The following is a 19,651-nucleotide window of genomic DNA, read 5'->3' as shown; positions in this document are numbered from 1 at the left end:
TGGGCAGAGGAAGTGGGCGACGGGTATCTGGATATGATCAAGTCACCGAGAGCCGCATTCAGGACACTTCATGCATGCACAGCGCGCGGAGTGCCACGTCCTCAAAATGCGCCGAGGAGATCCAGCTTGGCCTCGGAGGCGGCGTGCAGGGTCCAGGCCCCGCCGCCATGCAGCTGCAGTACCTCTTCATGGTACCGCACCAGGGTGGGTCGGTGGCCCACGCTCACATACGTGATGCCTGGGATGCGCGCAGGGGAAAGGAGGTTTTGGGGTGGTCGAGTGTCATGCAAGCTTGGCATTTGCCAGTCGTTAAAAGGACCCCCCTCGCGTGCCATGCTACTGAGCAGCGCAGGAGGACTCTCGGCATGCTTTCAGCCACCCTTTTTACCAGAACACACGGAGCCCACAAGCAACCCACCCTGGTCTCGCAGGGCCTGGTACAGCCTGCTCTCGTTCTCGGTGTCCAGCGCTGAGGTCGACTCATCCATCAGCACCAGGTCCGGCCTGCAGTGGGGTCGGGGTGACAAAAAGCGGGGTGATTGAGCGGCTTGCATCCTTCGATATCACCTCACAACAAGGCACCATGCAGGCGTCAGGGGTCGTTGCGCAGAGTCATCTCCGCACCCACGGACCTAGCAAGGAGCAGCCTGGCAAACGCCAGGCGCTGCTGCTCGCCCAGTGAGAGCATGGCGGCCCAATCGGCCTGGCAGTCCAGGTCGCCCGCCACCCTTTCCAGCAGGCCCTGCAGCTGGGCGCGCTGCAGCGCGGCGACCAGGTGGCCGTCGTCGGGCAGCGGGAGCTGCGGCTTCCCATTGTGGCGCCCCGTACCCACCACAGTAAACTCGGCGGCGCCGCTGACCCCGGGGCCACTGACCACGGTGGTCCAGGTCGGGTAGAGGAGCTGCTCGCGCAGGGTGCCCAGTACCATGTAGGGCCGCTGTGGCACAAAGAACAGGCCTGACCCCCGGGCCGGGCAGCGGATGGTGCCGCTGCCGCTGCGCCAGAGGCCCGCCACGGCCCTTAACAGGCTGGTCTTGCCGGCCCCCGAAGGACCCATGATGAGGACGGAGGACCTGCGCCTGACGGTCAGATCCAGGGCGCTGATGAGGAGGGGGTTGCTGCTGGTACCGCCGGGGACGATGAGGGTCAGATCTTGGACCGTGAGCAGCGTGTCACCCCCTGATATGAGTTAGGAAGGAGGGAGATTGTGAGTTTGGGGGCCTGGAGACCAGAGCATTATACACATCACACAGTATAGGCAGCAGATTCTGGGAAGTATGCCCTGCACCCAGGTGCAGATAAAAAAGTCACAGCCTCCACATGCCTAGTTTCACCTGTGTTCCCCACATCCGTCTCGACCACTGAGATAGTAGCGACCCCATTGGTCAACTTTGCCGTGCCGGGGCTGTCGTTTCCTTTGTCCAGGGCTGGCGCTTCCTTACTAGAGGAAAGTGAAGCTGCAGTTCCTCCATCATCCTCCAGGATCTCCCTGAATTGCCCCAAGCGGTCGATGATGGCGGAGAAGCCGGCCAGGGACTCAAACTGGTAGACCACCAGGGACACGTCGCCCAGGATGTGGTTGAAGGCTGGGAGGAAAGAGTGGAAGGGAGCTGACCTAAAGGAAGGGAAACGTTTATATGTGCGGCCAGCAACAGTGTGAAGCGTGGGGGGAACAAAACTCCAAGCTGAGACGACGACCATGACCCCTGCGCAGACCTCGCACCTGAGGTGGACTGGTTGATCACACCAAACTCAATGTCTCCTTTGAAGTAAAGGGGCGCAATTACCGCTGCCGGCAGCAGCTGGATCAAGAATCTGCATTCCGTTGGCAGGGAAGGCTTTGAGTGCCTCAGGAACTGCAGACCTGGCTGATGGTTGATCCATGCAAAAGCTACCCGCAGGAGGGGCCCTGCCCCGTGATCCCTCGTGGCCCAAGGCTCTTGCTCTTTCCATTCCCAGTGCAAATGCATGTCGCCCACCCACCGGTAGAAGGAGGTGAAAAAGGCCAGGTTCCTGCTCGCCTTCAGCAGCTCCAGCAGATTGGAGATGGCGCCCGACAGGCGGTTCCCAAGCAGCCGACTCTCGCTCTCCTCGCCACCATAGAACGCGATGCTCTCCGCATTCTCCCGCACCCTCACCAGGCCGTACCTGGGATGAAGGAAATGGGGGCCAGGAGTTGGATGACATCAAGTTTCAGGCATCATGCGTCTGGTGTGGTCTGCAACTTGTAAGCTGCATGCGACATATTGCCAAGGTCGTGCCCTCTTATCTGTGATCCTCCTGCAAACTTTCAAACTATAGTCGTGCACAACTGCCAGCCCAAGCACCTGAAATCTGCCTCTCGGGCCTCCTGGTTGAAGTTGAGTCCCACCAGCCGCTTCCCGATCAGGTAGGACAGGCCCGTCCCTCCCACTGCGCCAGGGATACAAGAGGCATGATGAAGAGGCGGGAAACACCGGTGCAGTTCAGGTGGGGCGAGGCCTCTCTCACCGTTCTCGCTTCTCACCGCCCATCTTATCAGTCCTCACGGCCATGCCCACACCTCAAGGGCACGGAATTGTGCGACCTCACCCGAGTAGGTCAGGAGCGCCAGGAAGAGGGGTGGATAAATGGAGTAAAGGATGCCAGAGAAAGACACCAGATCCACCACAGCGCTGAGCAGGGTGATGTTAAGGGCCAGCGCCGCGTCCGTGAAGTTCCTGGTGAGATGGTGGTGGAACAGAGCTGAGGGGTGGTACTGGCCATGTGGAAGCTGCACTCATGGATGTTGTGCAGAGGTTGCGGGTAAATGAGACGGCCACCTGACATCGCTGGAGATGCGCTGATCAGGGTTGTCCACGGTGCCGGAGGAGGCAAGGTTGTAGTAGGACGTGCCAGACAGGTAGTCGGAGGTGAAACGGCGTGTCATCCACTCACGCCACTCCACAGCCAACAGAGACTGGTAGTAATCCCTGCGTGGGGTGACAGTGGCTGATGTTGTGGGATTTCCCTCTTGCCAAACATGTCCAAGGGCTTGCTGGCATCCAGGCCTGCAATGTCAGGGCAGGGCCCAGCGGCTGCAGGCACTTCATGCTCCCAAGCAGAATACACTGCAGACTCTGACAGTCCATGCAGATCATCCCCTGTCACACCTGAAGACAAATACTGGGATGCCGGCCACAATTGCCCCCAGGTACTTAATCAGCATCTCCGAGAATTTTGCCTGATCCTTGGCGGCTAAGGCGTTGAAGAAATCGCGGCCGAGGTAGTTGAAAACAACGCTGTCATGAGGAGGGAGGTGGGGGAATGGGGGCCTCTGGGCATAGGTGTGGTGTCCATCAGCTGTACCCTAATATGAAGGGAATTGCACATTGTGTCCTGCTTTACCTTTATGGGATCGCAACAACACTTCATACCAAGAAAGAAGACCCACACGAAATCCATCCAGCACCTGATGCCCGTCGTGCCAAGGGTCAAGCCCAGTACTCTAGCTAGCTTCCATCGTGCCTGGACCTTCTCGCTGGACTCCATCCAGTATGGTAGTGCCAGCTGTGACATGGTGGTTGGGTCCACGCCACGATGAGGGAATGGAGAGCACTCGTCGGCCACTCAGACAGAGGCTCAAACTCTGCACACACGCGAGGAGACCCCCACCACCCTCAACTCTCGCCCTTTGCATGTACCGTTTTCAGTCTTGACAGAATGACGGAAGGCTGATTGCTGGGGCCCTCATGGTCTGCAGCAAGTCTGGGTCCTTTCGTTGGCTCGGGTAGGGCGGCACATGGCCTCCACCGCTTTGCGCCCCTGACTCCCGATGGTGCGGATGGGCGCATGCGGGCGCCACGTCCATTTGGCGGCCCCAGAACCGCTCCATGGACATTGTGGTGGGCATGAAGGGAGCTGTGTGTCCTGATCATGGCGCTGGCCCAGGGGACTGGCTAGCGCAGGGCGAGGTTCATGGAGTCGTTGCGGAGGGCTGGGGAGCCGTCATGCGCCTGACGCTCGAACACCTGTTCGATGTCCCAGACGTACTTCGAGGTGTTCTATTCAATGTGTATGCCTCAGCGTGCCTCCTAAATGTGGGACGGTTGTCTCCTTGGTGGTCATGGGCGCTTTCAAAATGAATGGAGTTTATGACCTGTCCTGAGATTCTGGAGCATGGAGGAAGCCTTGCAGCGCCGGCGTTGCGCAGCGGCAAATCGATGCAGCTACACTGTTGTAGTATTAAGTAAACCCTTTTGGATTCCTTCCGAGTCGAGTGAGGCAGCCGTCTATGTTCATTTCGTCAGAGACCTCCTCACGGACTACCTGTCGGGTCCACCGGCGAGTGACATGCAGGCGACGACAACACAAGACCGCCTCCTGCTCAGCACCTTGAAAAAGAGCATGTTGTATATCGTGCTGATACTTGGCTATTGAGTGCGAGGGATCTCCTAAGGGCATCCCCATGCCAAGGTGACTTGGCAGGGTAGGGTTCACCAAGCAGTATTCTTCAGCCCAGCTACACATTTTGCGCCACAGCGGACCATCCCAAGGCCCGGTCACGAGGTCCTTGCGCCGTGTGCTTGCAGAGCGGGGCATCACAAGCCCGGAGGCACAGGCAGCGCTCAGGCTGCCACACAGAAGCGCAGGGACGAGGTGAGCGAGGATGGAATCCAGAGACCTGTGATACTTCCACCACTATGCTGAGCCCTGGTCAGACAATGGGGAGCCCATGCACACGATGTGAATGGCCGATGGCTCACCTCAGGACTGGCCCCCCCGCACAGGCCGCGGCTCGACTTTCAGAGCACCGGCAGGCGGCTCTGGGGGCCAAGCGCCTGAAGCTGGATGGGTGTGCCCTGGAGGGTAGGGCCATGGACGACGGGGAGGCCGGGACTGCGCAGCCAGACCATGCCGGCGTCGCAGCCGACGTCGCCAGACTGGCCGGCGCGGGGCCGGTGGGCAGCCGCGCTTTCCTGCACGCCCTGCGCGCCCTGCGCCGCCGGCTGTCCGCGCCGGGCGACCTGCCGCTGGGCGAGACGGTTGCGGCCGGTGCGGTGCCGCTGCTGGTGCGCGCGCTGCAGCCGCCGCAGGGGGGCCCCATCGCCACGCAGACGGTGCTGGAGGCGGCCTGGGCGGCGACCAACCTCGCGGCGGGGCCGGGCGCCGCGGCGCGCGCGGTGGCCGCCGCGCTGCCGCCGCTCACCGCACTCCTTCCGTCGGCTGATCGGGAACTGGCCGAGCAGCTGGCGTGGGCCATGGGCAACCTTGCAGCCGACGGCAGGGAGCTGCGCCGGCGATTGGTGGCGGCGGGGGTCGTGCCGCTGCTGGCGAGGCGGGTCGTGGAAAGCGCCGCGATGTTTTGTGGAGAAGAGGCCGGCGACGGCGTAGGAGGTGGGCAAGAACCAGCTGGCGGCAACGGACAGGAATGCACGGCGGCGGCCGTCGCGGCCTGGGCCCTGGGCCGCACCCTGCAGGACGCTGAGTCAGCGCCAGTCCAGGCGCTCCTGTGCCCGGGACCTACCAGCCTGGGGCTCGCACTGGTGCGGCTGGTCAGGCTGGCGCCGCCGGCGCTGGCCACGGAGGCCGCCTGGCTGCTGGCCTGCTGCGCCTCTGCGCCCGACCCCGGGCCGGGGTGGGCAGCCATGCTGGACGAGGGCCTGCTGGAGGCCGCCTGCGCACGGCTGCGGTGCGCCGTGGCGGGCGGGGTGGCGACCCGGCGGGGGCCCGCGGGAGCCCTGGCGCAGGCCCTGCTGCGCACGCTGGGGCACATGGTCGCTGCCGGCGACGCAGCGCGCCTCCGGCCCCTCCTGATGGAGGAGGGACGGGGCACGCTGCACGCGCTCTGCTCCTGTGTGGAGAGTGTAGACCAGGGGCTGCGCGGCGAGGCGGCCTGGACCCTGGGCAACCTGGCTGGCCTGCCGGGGCGCGAGGGTGCTGAGGCCGTGGCGCAGGCGGGCGCCGTCCAGGTCCGATTGAGACTGGTGAAGGCAGCGGGTGGTCTGCCGGGGCATCTCTGGGCCTGGGCATCGCGGTGTGCCGTGCCAGAGGCGGGGTGCTGTAGTGCTGCAAGGTGGATGGCCCTTGGAAACAAGCTGCCGGCCTCGCGGCTGCGCTGTCGAGCCCCTCCATCCCCATCCCTACCCCAAACCAGGCGCTGCTGCGTGCCATGGGGAGGGGCGGTGCACTCGCCGTCCGGCACGCCATCCTGCATGCCTTGGCCAACGTGTGCGCGGGCGGGGGGGACGGGCGCGGCGACGCTGCTGCGATCCAGTGGGTGCTGACGCACGCGGGCGCCAAGGAGGCGCTGGTGGAGATCGCGGCGATGGCCGCCTGTGCAGATGCACAGTCGGCGGCGCTGGCTCTCCAGGTGCGATGCCAGGCTTGAGGGGGTGTTGCACCACCCCCACCATACCATACCATTGCTCTGCTCGCCCGCAATGCGATTTGAACCTCTTCCAAGCCGTCAGCAAGACCAACCCGCTCCCCACACATGCTCCCGTGGTTCAGGTCCAGGAGATGATTGGGCGCTGCTCTGCTCAGGGCCAAGCTGTGTCACTACGTGAACAGCAACACGCTGGGCCTTAGCCATCTGCAGCCGCTGTGGTCGCCTGAACTTGACGGCCGGCTGCCCAAAAACACATGCTCCGCTGCACGATGAGGCCAATGCTCCCATTCTCTTGGCTCATTCCTTTGCTAATCTACAACATTGCCACATGCTCTCGAAGTGCTCTCAGATGTTTGCTCGGCAGATGCTGTTCCTCATGGACTCCTTGATACTTCCAGACCAGCCAGGGCCTGGGCTCCAACTTGCCCTCTGCGCTGCATACCCTTTCCCAGCCTCACATTTCATTCCTATGAGCAATCAAACTTGACAGATAGAAATTGGAGTGGCCTGGGTGCTCACAGTCGCCATGACAGGCAGCAGCACACTCCCGGTGGGGCGTGTCAGGGATCATTGCGCAGGTCTTTACCTAGATGATGTCTTCCAGGAGTGATAGGCACACGAGAGTCTGTGGGGTTGGAAGACACCTGGAGTACAATCCCCACCAGTCCCAAACGGTATATGCAGGTGAGCTCTGCCCAATTCTAGTCCGTTCCCGTAGCTTCAAGTCCATCTACAGCGCTGGGGGCTGGTGCCAAGGGCCCCTCCTCGTCCTCGTCAGCACCTTCTGGCTCCTCAGCACCCCTGCACGGCGGGCATGGACATGTGCTCAGTGGAGTGCCATGCCATGGTGCATGACTGCTGGTCCGCAGATTCGAGATCTGAAGCCTAATGGGAGGGGACGCTGCGGCCTTCATCAAAGTAGGCCCCACCTTGCTTTCTGAGCATGGGTGCAGCCGCAACGTAAAGGTCCCCCGCAGGACTCCCCACACGGAAATGCATGTAGTGCAGGCAGCAACATCACCCCCTCCTCTTCCCCTTCGCTCACTGCTTGAGCGACGCCCTCATCTTGTAGTGCTGGCGCCTCGCCTCCCTGAACCGCCTCCGCTTCTCCTGCCGTTCCGGGTCGGCGCTCTCCACGTCGCCATCCCGGGCCACGTCCCAGGGGTCGTCCACGCTGAAGCGCGGGCTACGCCCCGCCACCCTGGGGCTGCGCCCGACGCTGCGGTCCGAGTCGCTCCAGTTGCTGCTGCAGCTGGGGGCGGGGCCCAGGCTGGCGGGCAGGCGTCGTACCCCGTCCTCCCAGCCATGCCCGCCCGCGGTCGAGCCGTTGGCGGAGGGACCCTCGTCATCCAGCTTCAGCGGCGACATGCCCGCGCCATCTGAGAGGTTCCCATGTGGGGGGATCAGACGGCGGGTGTGGCGGTGAGATCCAAGATCAGCCGTGCTGTGAGCTCCCAGTGCCTCTCCCCTCTCCCCACACACCCTGCCCACTCACCCATGTCCAGCTCGTCGTCGGTCTCCATGGGGGAGAGGTAGGGCGTCTTGGGTTCCAGGATCTTCTGGGGGTTGAGGTCCCGTTTGATGCCCTCGTTGGCCTCCAGGTTGGCCTCGTCCCTGGGTTAAGAAGGGGACACCGCGAGGCTCTTTTGTGCTGCTGCAGGAGCAACGCAAGCAGCCCTAGAAATCCTAGCTTCCAGACATGCTCAGCCCAACCTCCACAGAGCGGTGCATTGCCTCACCATCGTACGCCCCCCCTCCGTTTCTGGGAGCCTGTGGCGACCGCGCGCAGGGGAGGGAGAGCAGAGAGCGGCCTCACCGTGGCCTCCTCTTTCTCAGTCATAGTGTCATGCTCTGTCTCATAATGCACAGCTTGCGTGTATGAGCAGGGCATCCGACACCCTTTCGTGCATGTCGGTGTCGCCCGGGGCTGGTCAAGCGACATCCACGGCCGGGCTCCCGCCCCCGAAATTCGACTGGCCTGGTGTCCCGATAATGCATGACTCCCACCCCACGGAAATCGCCTGCCTGTCTCCTCTGGATTCTATCACATGCATTATTTGGAATGAAATGGAACCGCACCTCCCCTGCATTGGCGTGAAAGGCTAGACTCCAGCCGATGCGCGTCGCGCACGGGCCCGCCCAGCTGCCCCCCACCATGTTGCAGGCAGTGGCCCGACGGCTGGTGGCCGCGGTCCCAGGGCTGAAAAATCTGCCCAGGCCAGTCCGATTCGCCAGTCCCCTGCTCCTGAGGCAGCATGGCATGCGGAGGGGGGCCCCAGCCTTCTCTTCCACCTCCTCACTCCTGGAGTCCCTGAACGGCGCCTACGATGCAGACCAGATCCAGGTAGGGGGGTGAAAAAGGGCGATGGTGGAGTAAGATACAGGTCTCAGGCCTTCATTCGTGGTTCCCTCTGGTGTGCTCTGTCCCTCTGCCAGCCTTCATGATGAACTCCCTGGTGGGAGCAGGTGGGCTGGACCCGCACTCATGCCTCCCCCACTCGCCCCTCCACCACACCCACGCGGCACCTCCCCTTCCCCCTCTCCCCCCCCCTTCACACAAAACCTGCAGGTGCTGCAAGGCCTGGAGCCGGTGCGCAAGCGCCCCGGCATGTACATCGGCAGCACGGGCCAGCGCGGCCTGCACCACCTGATCTACGAGATCCTGGACAACGCCATCGACGAGGTCCAGGGCGGTCACGCCTCCCAGATCTGGCTTGAGATGGACCTGGCCTCCGGCTGGGTGCGCGTGCGCGATGACGGCCGCGGCATCCCCACCGACCTCCACCCCGCCACGGGCAAGTCGGCGCTGGAGACCGTGCTCACCGTGCTGCACGCGGGAGGAAAGTTCGGCGGCGAGGCCAGCGGCTACGCCGTCTCCGGCGGACTGCACGGCGTGGGGCTCAGCGTGGTCAACGCCCTCTCCGCCCACCTCGCCATCAGCGTGTGGCGGGGCGGGGTGCGGCATGCGCAGCGGTATGCGCGCGGCGTCCCGCTGGCGCCGCTCGCCCCCGCGCAGGGGCCGGGAGACGAGGCGCCGGGCGGGCCGCGCCTGACCCCGGAGGCGGAGCTGCCTCAGGCCGCGCCCAGCGGCGGCACCAGGGAGGAGGGCCCGCCGGTCGGCGGCCAGGCCGGGCCGCCGCGCCGCGGCACCGACGTAAGGTTCCGGTACGACGACGCCATCTTCGCCGCCGGCGCGGCATTCGACCCCGACACCATCCGCGCCCGGCTGCGGGAGCTGGCCTTCCTCAACTCCGGCGTGACCATCCACTTCCGGGCCCGGCCTGCCAAGGGCGGCGACGCGCCCTGGGAGGCCCTGCACTACTCGGGTGAGGGCCGTGGACTTGTGGCGGTGTGATGCGCTGCAGAGCCCGGTGCCACTGCAGAACCCGGCCGTGTGAGATTACGGGCGCTGCCGCGGCACTCTCATGCCCGTCCATATGATCATCCACCCACCCAGGCGGGCTCCAGGAGTACGTCAAGTACCTCAACCGCTCCAAGACAGCCATGCACGAACCCATCTCCTTTTCCAAAAAGGTGCTTGGACAGATGATGCTGGTGGTGGGCGGCATTCCGTCGAGCATGCGTGGCGACCTGAATGCCTGGTGGCCCACCCATTCACATGGTCATTGTGTCTGTACCGGCCCATGCCTGCTTCCCCCCTTTCCACCCCAGGTGGACGGCGTCACCGTGAACATCGCGCTGCAGTGGTGCAGCGACTCCTTCTCTGACAACATCCTGGGGTTTGTCAACTCGGTGAAGACTGTGGACGGCGGTACCCACATCGACGGCTTCAAGTCGGCCCTCACCAGGATAGGTGGGCGGGGGTGGAGTGTCGGTGAGGGTCGATTTGGTGGACGGGGAGCGCACCCCCTGTTCTCAGGAGACATGGCGGCCGGTGTGATCAGCAGGCGTGGGCATCTGTAGGCTGGTGCATGTGTGACTCAGCATCCCATCCCAATGCTCTGGGTCAGCAGACACACGATGGCTACTTCCCCCTCCCGCTCCTCCTCCTCCATGCCCAACACCCCTTTTCTCTCCACCTCCGGACCCCCCCCCGCCCTTACCGCATTTGTAGTCAACACGCTGGGGCGCAAGTCCAAGGCGCTGAAGGAGGGTGACCCCAACCTGCAGGGCGACTACGTGCGCGAGGGCCTGGGCGCGGTGATCACGGTGCAGGTGCCCTCCCCCGAATTCGAGGGCCAGACCAAGACGCGGCTGGGCAACCCTGAGGTTCGCCGCGTGGTGGACGGCGTGGTGGCCGGCGAGGCGGCGGCCGCGCTGGAGGAGCAGCCCGGCACTCTGGCGGCGGTGGTCAGTAAGGCGCTGCAGGCCGCGCGCGCGGCCGACGCGGCGAAGAAGGCGCGGGAGCTGGTGCGGCGCAAGAGCGCGCTGGTGCGCTCCACGCTGCCGGGCAAGCTGGCGGATTGCGTGAGCGGCGACCGCGACGCCTGCGAGATCTTCATCGTGGAGGGCGACAGCGCGGGCGGGTCGGCCAAGCAGGCGCGGGACCGCGGGACGCAGGCCATCCTGCCCCTGCGCGGCAAGATCCTGAACGTGGAGCGCAAGGACGACGCCAAGCTGTACAAGAACACGGAGCTGAGCAACCTGATCGTGGCCCTGGGCCTCGGCGTCAAGGGCGCGGAGGACGGCGGCGGCGCGCTGCGCTACGGGAAGATCATCCTGCTCACCGACGCCGACGTGGACGGCGCGCACATCCGCACCCTGCTCCTCACTTTTCTCTACCGCTACCAGCCCAGCCTGTTCGAGCAGGTGGGGATGTGTCGTGTGTGTGTGTGGTGGTGGTGGGTGGGGGCCGGGTGAGAAGAGGAGAGGAGCGAATAGGGCTCAAGGATGTGTGCGGGGGTGCATGGAGGCCTTCGAGAGCGGGAAAGTGGTGGAGAATGCATGCTGGGCAGGTAGGGAGGTGTGTCACCTCTGCTACCCCGCCCCATTGCCGCATCTGCCGCCGCCTTCTTCCACCTCCACCTCTCCAGCTCATGACACATGACCTCTGCATTCACAACAACAGGGCCACGTATTCGTGGGCGTGCCGCCGCTGTACCGCCTCGACGCGGGGCGGTCCAAGCACTACTGCTACGACGACGAGGAGCTGGCGCAGCGCACGCGGGAGCTGAAGCCCGGGTCCTACCACATTCAGCGCTTCAAGGTGGAAGATCTGGGGCGGTGGTGGAGGGGTGGGTGGCTTGTCGCAGGCCCCACACTTCGTATCGTTGCAATGCAGACTTTGGTGCGCCCTTGTCGACCTGAGCATGAGCCTCCTCGCGCCGCTTCACTGCCCTGCAACCCGATGCGCTCACGCTGTCCAGGGCCTGGGCGAGATGATGCCGGAGCAGCTCTGGGCGACGACCATGGACCCCGCCCGGCGGACACTGCGGCGCCTGTCGGTGGCGGACGCGGCGGCGGCCTCAGACATGTTTGGCATGCTGATGGGGGACAAGCCGGCCCTGCGGCGGGCGCTGATCGAGAAGCATGCGGCCGGCCTGCAGCTGGAAGAGCTGGATGTCTAGGGGCAGGGGTTGGCGCGCGCGCGCGAGGCCTGTTCTCCGACATGTATGTAAAGCATTGCTGCCTTAGAGGAAGGGTCGAAGTGAGCCGTTTATCAAAAATCACACATCGTCCTGACGACACAGGAGGTTGTGACAGGGTCTCTCTCACGAATGGATCAGCACCGCCAGCACTGGCGTGTGCCGGACGAGTCGTACCAGGAGGACTTACCGAACGTCGACGATCTTGAGGTAGCGGCAGCGGCAGCGGGAGACCTGATGAGACCTGCCGCCTCCTCGGACCAGGTCAGCAGCAGCGAGTCGAGCGAGGAGGAGAGCAGCAGCAGCGGGGAGGAGAGCACCTCCGACGACGACGACGACGACGAGTCCCAGGCCTCCGGCTCTTCCGGTAGGAGACAGCCCATGTATGCCGCTTTTCGTCTCAAGCTATGTCGATGTGGCATGCCAATGTCGCCATGCACCCCGCAGGCGAGCAGGCAGGGGCGGAGTATGTGGCGGTCAGGCTCCTGCCCGATGGGGAGGGCTTCAGGCTGCTCCTGGACTACCTGCTGGAGGATGACATGAGCTCCCAGGGCTCGTCTGAGATGTCCATCGATGACTTTGTGGACATAAGGGAGATGCTGGAGGCTGCAGACATCGATGACGAGGTGCGAGGCGCAGGAGGCAATGGGACTTTTCTGCCTTGCAACAGGGCTGCGCTGTGTTGGGAAGGTGCACCTGCTTACAGGCTACGCACTGCACCTCAGCCTCTATGGCTTCCCTGCCTGGCCACTGGTCCCCCAATCTTGAGCAAGGCCCATCATTACACCCACCAGGACGGCCCTGGGGACGGCTCGGTGTCAGCAGCCAACCAGGCTGCGACGGCCCTGCTCGGAAAAGAAACCCTGGCGACAGACGTGCCTGTCATCGACGCAGAGGAGGCTATCACCCAGGCCGGGACCATCCAAGGGGTCTTGGAGGGCCTCATCGTTGTTAAAGTGGGTGGAGGAGGCTGCTGGGTGGGACATGCTGAAACCCCTCGACATGCCGGCATCCCTTCCTGCCTCGCCTACATTCTGCACCTCCGTGCATGCCCCCCCGCTCGTCACACCCCTCACCACAACCTCCGCCGCCACACAAACCATGACAGGCCAGCGCAAGCGCCCCGGCGCTGCACCTGGGCACCTGGCTGGTGCTGGCCGACCGCTCGCCGCTGGGCGTGGTGGAGGACGTGTTTGGACCGGTCCTGTCGCCCCTGTACGCGCTGCGGGCCGGCGGCGAGGGGTGCGGGACCGGGGCCGGGCCTGGCGACCCCGTGTTCAGCGTCGACCGCCTGGCAGAGGTGGTGCCCACGGAGGAGCTGCGGGCGGCGCGCTACGACGCGGCCGAGGAGGAGGTGGGGGAGGATGGCCCCGACCCCGACGCCACCTTCTCCGACGACGAGGCGGTGAGTTGCTGGGTTGTGCGTTTTCTTCCTTTCCAAGTACTGAGAAGAGGGACATCCTCTGCGCATGCCTGGCTGGGTGTGGCTTCGCACACCCCAGCCGGGAGGGGTGATCTTGCATCCCCTCCCACCCAACGGCCCGAGGTGTCCAGCGCATGGCATTCGTGCGCGGTGCAAACTGTCCAGACGGCGCACCCTCCTCTCGCTCACTCCACCCCCTGTCTTGTGACCCCAACAGGAAGCCGCGTATCTGCGGCAGCTGAACTCAAAGAGGAAGGGGTCAGAGGCGGGACGGGGGGCGGGGCGGCAGCAGAGGCCACCCCGCGGCGGCGGCAGCGGCCGGGGCAGGGGACCCGGCGCTTCACGCCGGGAGCAGCAGCCCGGGCGCGAGCAGCAGACGCGGGGCCGGGGCGGGCGGGGGCAGGGCCGGGGCCTTCCGCGGCCCGGGTTCAGCAGCCCCCTAGGGCCTCCCCCGCAGCAGCAAGCCATGCAGGCGATGCCCTGGGGAGGGACAGGGCCCATGCACGGCTTCCCACAGCAGCATGCGCAGCATGCGCAGCAGGTCATGGGCATGTTCCCGCCCGGCACGCCGTCATACTTTCCCATGCACGGCCCCGCCGGGTTTGTGCCTCCGCCGATGGGTGCGGGCTTCCCGCGCCCTGGCCCTGGCTACCCCTTTGCACCCCTGCTGAACAGGCCACCCCCGCCTCCAGGGGCCCCGCCTCCCAGGACAGGGTGAGAACCGCTCCTTCATTTGGACTCAGGCAGACCGACAGAATTCAGTGTCCATTGCTGACTGACATGTGTAATACCATTGACAAGTCATCCTGCTGAGCGTGAAATGCGGTGCCAATAACCCACACCCCATTTCGGGGGCAACGTTGGGGAAGTGTTTCGTTCAGCCAGTTGTGCTTCATACGACGCGATACTGAAGAGTGCTCGAATCAATCCCGTTGAGGTAATCGAGAAAAATCAGAGGACCTCGATGGCTGTGGAACAGGCAAGTCGCGGGCCTTGCGGGGAAGTGGTGGATCACTCAGTGCTTGCGGGCTGTCCCAAGGCTGCATCGTCCCGTCGCGTTAATGGAACAGATCATTGTCGCCAATAGGTTGTATTGTTGAGCTCGGATGGAGAAACATTTGAGGTGTCCAGGGAGGTCGCGAGGAAGTCTGTCACCATCGAGAACACCATCGACGGTGCGTTTAATTATCATGTCAGGGTTGGTTGGGTCGCTCTGCTCATGATGGGATTTGTGTGAAAGATTCCTTCACTTGTCGTTCACCAATTTCATTCCTCCCACGCGAGGCACAGAGACTGGCACGGAGGACCCCATCCCTCTCCCGAACGTCTCCTCCAAGATACTGCGCAAGGTCATCGACTACTGCCAGTATCACATAGACGCCGAGCAAAAGGACGGATCAGGTGAGGCTGTGGTGGCCAGGCACAGGGCTGTGTGCATGGCAGGCCTTACGTCGCAGCGGGGTGCCCAGACCGCCATCAATCCTCCATGTGTCTCGGCCCCCCCTTGCAGACAAGACAGTCAAGAGCGACGCAGAGATAAAGTCTTGGGACATCGCCTACACAGACATCGACCAAGGGACGCTATTCGAGCTCATCCTGGTGGGTGGGAATGATGGAGCTTGGAGGTAGAAGTTGATGCATGATCAGAGGACGGCACTCAAGCCCTCTCCCAAGCATCCATACCTGGCACCAATCACCCATATCCCCCATAGGCTGCCAACTACTTGAACATCAAGCCCCTCCTGGACCTGACATGCTTGACGGTCGCCAACATGATCAAGGGCAAGTCGCCAGAGGAAATCCGGCAGCACTTCAACATCGTCAACGACTTCACCCCAGAAGAGGTGTGCAGGGAGGCGGCTGGGCGCGAGACTGCTTGCCCCACACATGATCCCTTCCCCGACATGAGCTCACGTCACTGCTGGAGTGCAGGAGGAGGAAGTCCGACGGGAGAACCAGTGGGCCTTTGAGTGAGGTCCAGGCACCCTTCCTGTGCACCCTGGAGGTGCAAACAAAGGATCATGAGGCGCAACATTCTGGAGTGCCCTCTCCCTGTGCTGCTACCTTGCATTCTGGTTGCCTGGGGGCAGGGGATGGCGCTCAGCAACAACGTCAGGCATGAATTTTCCACTCGGCTTGACACCAGGACACTGGGAAAGTGAAGTTGTTCTGTCGACGCAAGGTGCATCTCTCAAGGGCAGTAGTCAGGGCAGGCGAGGCACCCAGAGCGCACAGAACTCTTTAACTCCAAGTTGTTTGCACACATGTGCCTGTCGATGGCATCATTGCCCATCCTTCAACTTCTTTGCCGAGTCGCTGGCATCATCAGACTTGGCTGCATCCTTGAGCTCAGACTCGAATTCCTGTATTGTAGGAATGGAATGATGAGATCGTGGCCAAGAAGCAGCACACTGCTCCTACAATCCAGCTTTGATGGTGATCGTTGCACACATCTCAGCAACAGCATCAACGTCCCTCTGATACAACCAGCACTTGCACCTTGGCTGCGCTCTGGAAGCTCTTAGCGGTCCTTCCTAGTGTCTTGCCAAGCTCGGGCAGCTTGCTGGGTCCTTAGAGAGAGACAAATACGATATGTGAATGCACCAGCCATCTGGATCCGTTCCAAAATCCCACTGCAGCAGCAAAGGCACGTGTGCCCTGCCTCACCAAAAATAAGAGCGGTGACCCCAGCAATGACGACCAGCTCCGGCACGCCGAGGCCGAAGATTCCAGACACTGCCACGTTCCGGCCTGGATTGCGGGCGGTTCTCCAGAGAGGTGGAGGTGCTCGCCTCTGCCTCGTGAATGCGGATCTGCTGCTAATGCATCTGGGCGACGCAGCGAGAGCGGGGTTCGCCGTGCCTGCGCTGCGGCCAACATTGGATTTGATCATGCTTGCCGACATTGCGGCAGCCTCTCACGTTGATATGTTCCGACTTTATACCGATTTGGCTGTGTTTACATCAGCAGGCGTGTTCAGCAATGAACTGCGAAGGTCAAGGGAGATTCCGGAGCGCTCTATGCATGGAGGATGACATCGGCCGCGCTTTCCAGCTGCTGCGGCACACGCCTCTGGGGCACCGTTCTTATGCAACATCGGGGGCTCATGATCGCATGTTACCACCAGAGAGCACGTCCACCATGTTGTACAGGCGCTTCTCCGCCCCCTCCCCTATCTTGGAAGCCAGGAAGAGGGCAGCATCCACGGTGCCCTCAGCATACACCCGCCGCCCCACAACATTGTGCTTGAACTCCAGCGTCACTGCAGACATCGCACGAGAGGGGTAGGGTGGCACGCCACTATTCCAGGTTAGACTCGCATTTCAGCTCTTTGGCGTGTGCCCTGCAGCACTCCACCTCGGGGTGTCGGGTTTCCCTGCAGGCCAGACACATGCAGACACCCCCCATGCCCTACCTGATCCATCGGGAGAGGTCACGGTGTAGGTATGGAAGGCGTGCCCGTTCAGCGCGTCTTCTGGTACCTGCATGCGCCCTATTTGCTCCGCAGCCTCCCGTACCAGCTCAATGTTGCTCTGGGTGCGTGGTGTTGGGAAGCAGGTTCAGGGCAGCTTCATGCTGGCCAGGTGCAGTCAGCAGACAGCTGGGCGTCCTGTGCACGTGCAAGCGGCCTGCTATCTACACACATAATGCGTCAATGCTGCCCATAGCCGCACTTACCAGGTCAAACTCCAGGCCCATCCGCTGGAAGGAGTGGATGTTGGCAATGGCTGTGCCCGACGCATCGGCCTTTGTGGCTTGGTGCGACTCGACCACACGCAGGGTGTACCCCGATAGACAGCCCGGGAATTGGGCCGCCATGAGCTCCAGCATGGTCTGCAGCGCTACGATCTGGTAGTGTAGGAGGGGAAGTTGGAGGATTGGGTATGTCAGGGTGATGTACCTGGGTCGAGTGTACGCTGCACTGATGACTCACGCCAGACCTTCAAGTCATGAAGACTTCTCGCACGTCCCACCCCAGACCCACCTGCTTGCCCATATTGGGGGCGATGACAGCGTAGACCCCAGACTCCGTTGCCTCCCGCATGATCTTGTCCCTGTCGCCGCCAGTAGTGCCCATGACAAAGGGGACGGAGTTTTCGCTGTAGAACGTGGCATTGCCTGGGGCAGAGGGTGGCAGGCTTGATTGGTACGAGGGTGATCTCAGCGCTTGCCGAGGGTCACATGCGCAGGGGCCTTGGGTCAGCCTAGATAGCTCGCGCACAAGCACATCCAGACTCCACAACTGCCGCTCACCGTTCACGACTGAGGGCAGGGTGTAGTCCACCATGACGGTGCCGGGGTATTCCTCCCTGACCTGCAGCAAAGAATTGGTGGGATGGTATGGGATCAGCGTCAACCCTCAACTCACCTGGCCAGGGTAGAAGGTACAGCTTGTATGCACATTGCCAGGCCAGGCTCCATGGATGGTGTACACCCGGGCGCACAGCCGGCATTCCAGGCCCACCCTGTGCAGGACGTCCAGCTTCTCATCGGGGTGCACCAGAGTCACTTGCACGCCGCCCACATCCACCGCGCGGCCGCTCTCGGTGGGGCCCCCATAGGAGAAGGGCACCAGGGTCAACCCTGCCCGCACTGCGGCCTCAGCAGCAGCATGGCCCATCTGCAGCCGGAGCCATGCATCGTGAGCAGCTGTCAGGAAGGCTTGTTGTGAACCTCACAGACGAGATTTGCATCGTCGAAGGGGCACTTAACGCCCCGCTGTGCAGTCTCCCACTCCCACCTTGCCACTGCAGCTGTTGACCATGATGGGCGGCTTCTGAGAGGCCTGAGTGGCGACGGATGATCGGCGAGCTCCAGCATGGCGCTGCGTTCTAGGAACCAGTGGAGACAGGGCAGAGGGCCTCGAGGCCACGGCATGCATTGCCGACATGGGTCTCGCGCCCACCACACGCAGTACGGCCGGAGGTATGACTTGATGAAAATGTGCAGTGCGCAGCCGGGGGAAGGGAACTTCGGCAAGCTCCCCGTCGATTGATACGATGCGAGAGCGCGATGGTGGGTCTCTGCGTGTGCCACCTACTATGCATGCTGCGTATGCTGAGGTGAAGGACGGCTTCCACGCGATCTGGACATGTTTTCGGTCAAACCATAAAGTCAATAGCTCGTGAACGTCAGTCAAAATGATAGGATCTTGGGCGGGCTACTATGCAATGCTCCTGTCATGGGATGGGACTCTTGCCATTGGGACCATACCAAGTATGCATGGCGACATTCCCTCAATCGGCGTGCTCCTTGCTGAGAGCTAGAGTTCCATTACAAGGAATATCAAGCTGCATCCAGATGGGCAGAGCCCTCGAGGTGTTCCTGCAGGCACAAAATTGTCATGATGCTAAGCTCAACATCATAATGCACTCAATTGCCCAGCGCAAACATTTTGACAGCACAGACCACACTTGGATTGTATAAGTACAACTTGCAATTTGTATCCTTGAATCCTTTCCCCTCCCTCTTTGCCACTCTGTGCATCGCCCAGAATCTAGTTTTCCCCTTCACCCCCCGGTGCTTTCCTCCGCGAGAGAGCAAGTGAGCTAATTGTTGCAAACAACACACAAGCCATCCCGCCTTGCACTTTCCTTGAACATGTGTCATTAGTTCGGCCGTAAGGATCTGAGCAGGAAGAGTCTCTCGACCTTGTCACAGGGAGGGTTCGCAGGTCCGTACCGCTGATCACACCGCACCACTGCTCTGCGCATGCAACCAGAGCCTTGCAGCGCCACCGAGGTCCTCGCTCACACATTTAAGCACTTTTGGCATAGTTTGAACCGACATCGTGACTCTCAGCGCTTTTTCCTTCAGCGACATGGCGGATGCGGGATCAAGCAAGACGAAATACACAAGGTGGGTGTGCATGGGTTGCGCCCGGCCTCGTTCCCGCCCACAGGACCCCAAAGCAGCTTCCCTTGACATCACAGGGATGAGATCATGGCCGTGAAGAGCGTCTGCGTGAGCTTCCCCCGGGGATTGAAACCTGTGGACGTCAGGTACTGCTCCACGCTCCATGCGCTCCTGTTCGCCGTGTGGGTGTGCATGCTGCTGCCTCAAGCCAGCTCCTGAATCGCGCCAACCCCCGTCCACTCTCGCCCCCACCCTGCAGCGACCTCTTGTGCAGCGCGGACCTCGTCCCTGCACCGGACATCTACCTGGGCCCGCAGCGCGGCCCAGGCAGAGGCCCCGGCTTTGCGCTGGGCAGGGGGAAACCCCCCGGGCTCACCTCACCAGGTGTGCATGCAGCCGGGGTGAATGGGGCGTGTGCCGGCGGTCATGCTACTGTGCCCCATGCTCCCCTCACTAGGCTCAGTGTCGACAAGCGTG

At 62.6% G+C, this 19,651-nt stretch overlaps 6 protein-coding genes across 6 annotated transcripts; 3 read left to right on the top strand and 3 right to left on the bottom strand.

Moving 5' to 3' along the window:
- Nucleotides 1-101: 101 nt before the first annotated feature.
- Nucleotides 102-3,537, bottom strand: F751_1455 (ABC transporter D family member 2, chloroplastic; the record flags this gene model as incomplete). The annotated part of the gene is made up of 11 exons (XM_011400435.1): nucleotides 102-238; nucleotides 419-504; nucleotides 633-1,179; nucleotides 1,335-1,586; nucleotides 1,724-1,815; nucleotides 1,984-2,148; nucleotides 2,328-2,412; nucleotides 2,572-2,699; nucleotides 2,802-2,951; nucleotides 3,132-3,260; nucleotides 3,431-3,537. The coding sequence occupies 11 exons, from the start codon at nucleotides 3,535-3,537 to the stop codon at nucleotides 102-104; spliced, it is 1,878 nt and encodes a 625-aa protein (XP_011398737.1).
- Nucleotides 3,538-4,835: 1,298 nt separating this feature from the next.
- Nucleotides 4,836-6,349, top strand: F751_1454 (Importin subunit alpha-2; the record flags this gene model as incomplete). The annotated part of the gene is made up of 3 exons (XM_011400434.1): nucleotides 4,836-5,078; nucleotides 5,208-5,930; nucleotides 6,116-6,349. The coding sequence occupies 3 exons, from the start codon at nucleotides 4,836-4,838 to the stop codon at nucleotides 6,347-6,349; spliced, it is 1,200 nt and encodes a 399-aa protein (XP_011398736.1).
- A 1,041-nt stretch (nucleotides 6,350-7,390) lies between these two features.
- Nucleotides 7,391-8,189, bottom strand: F751_1453 (hypothetical protein; the record flags this gene model as incomplete). Its single annotated transcript, XM_011400433.1, has 3 exons — nucleotides 7,391-7,728; nucleotides 7,845-7,963; nucleotides 8,089-8,189. The coding sequence occupies 3 exons, from the start codon at nucleotides 8,187-8,189 to the stop codon at nucleotides 7,391-7,393; spliced, it is 558 nt and encodes a 185-aa protein (XP_011398735.1).
- A 276-nt stretch (nucleotides 8,190-8,465) lies between these two features.
- On the top strand, nucleotides 8,466-11,877 carry F751_1452 (DNA gyrase subunit B, mitochondrial; the record flags this gene model as incomplete). The annotated part of the gene is made up of 8 exons (XM_011400432.1): nucleotides 8,466-8,693; nucleotides 8,919-9,292; nucleotides 9,509-9,675; nucleotides 9,807-9,883; nucleotides 10,022-10,163; nucleotides 10,425-11,119; nucleotides 11,379-11,516; nucleotides 11,677-11,877. 8 exons carry the CDS (start codon nucleotides 8,466-8,468, stop codon nucleotides 11,875-11,877), a joined length of 2,022 nt encoding a protein of 673 aa, XP_011398734.1.
- A 452-nt stretch (nucleotides 11,878-12,329) lies between these two features.
- Nucleotides 12,330-15,292, top strand: F751_1451 (SKP1-like protein 12; the record flags this gene model as incomplete). The annotated part of the gene is made up of 9 exons (XM_011400431.1): nucleotides 12,330-12,521; nucleotides 12,690-12,851; nucleotides 13,004-13,300; nucleotides 13,994-14,032; nucleotides 14,406-14,493; nucleotides 14,603-14,719; nucleotides 14,829-14,917; nucleotides 15,031-15,162; nucleotides 15,251-15,292. 9 exons carry the CDS (start codon nucleotides 12,330-12,332, stop codon nucleotides 15,290-15,292), a joined length of 1,158 nt encoding a protein of 385 aa, XP_011398733.1.
- Nucleotides 15,293-16,422: 1,130 nt separating this feature from the next.
- On the bottom strand, nucleotides 16,423-17,939 carry F751_1450 (4-hydroxy-tetrahydrodipicolinate reductase 2, chloroplastic; the record flags this gene model as incomplete). The annotated part of the gene is made up of 6 exons (XM_011400430.1): nucleotides 16,423-16,580; nucleotides 16,734-16,851; nucleotides 16,997-17,167; nucleotides 17,304-17,437; nucleotides 17,573-17,633; nucleotides 17,784-17,939. 6 exons carry the CDS (start codon nucleotides 17,937-17,939, stop codon nucleotides 16,423-16,425), a joined length of 798 nt encoding a protein of 265 aa, XP_011398732.1.
- Between the last annotated feature and the right edge of the window lie 1,712 nt (nucleotides 17,940-19,651).

The sequence above is a fragment of the Auxenochlorella protothecoides genome (genome assembly GCF_000733215.1).
Source record: "Auxenochlorella protothecoides strain 0710 unplaced genomic scaffold scaffold14, whole genome shotgun sequence".
NCBI classification, from domain to species: Eukaryota; Viridiplantae; Chlorophyta; class Trebouxiophyceae; order Chlorellales; family Chlorellaceae; genus Auxenochlorella; species Auxenochlorella protothecoides.
The sequence above is the reverse complement of the archived record's forward strand: the minus strand, read 5'-3'. Positions and strand labels throughout refer to the sequence as shown.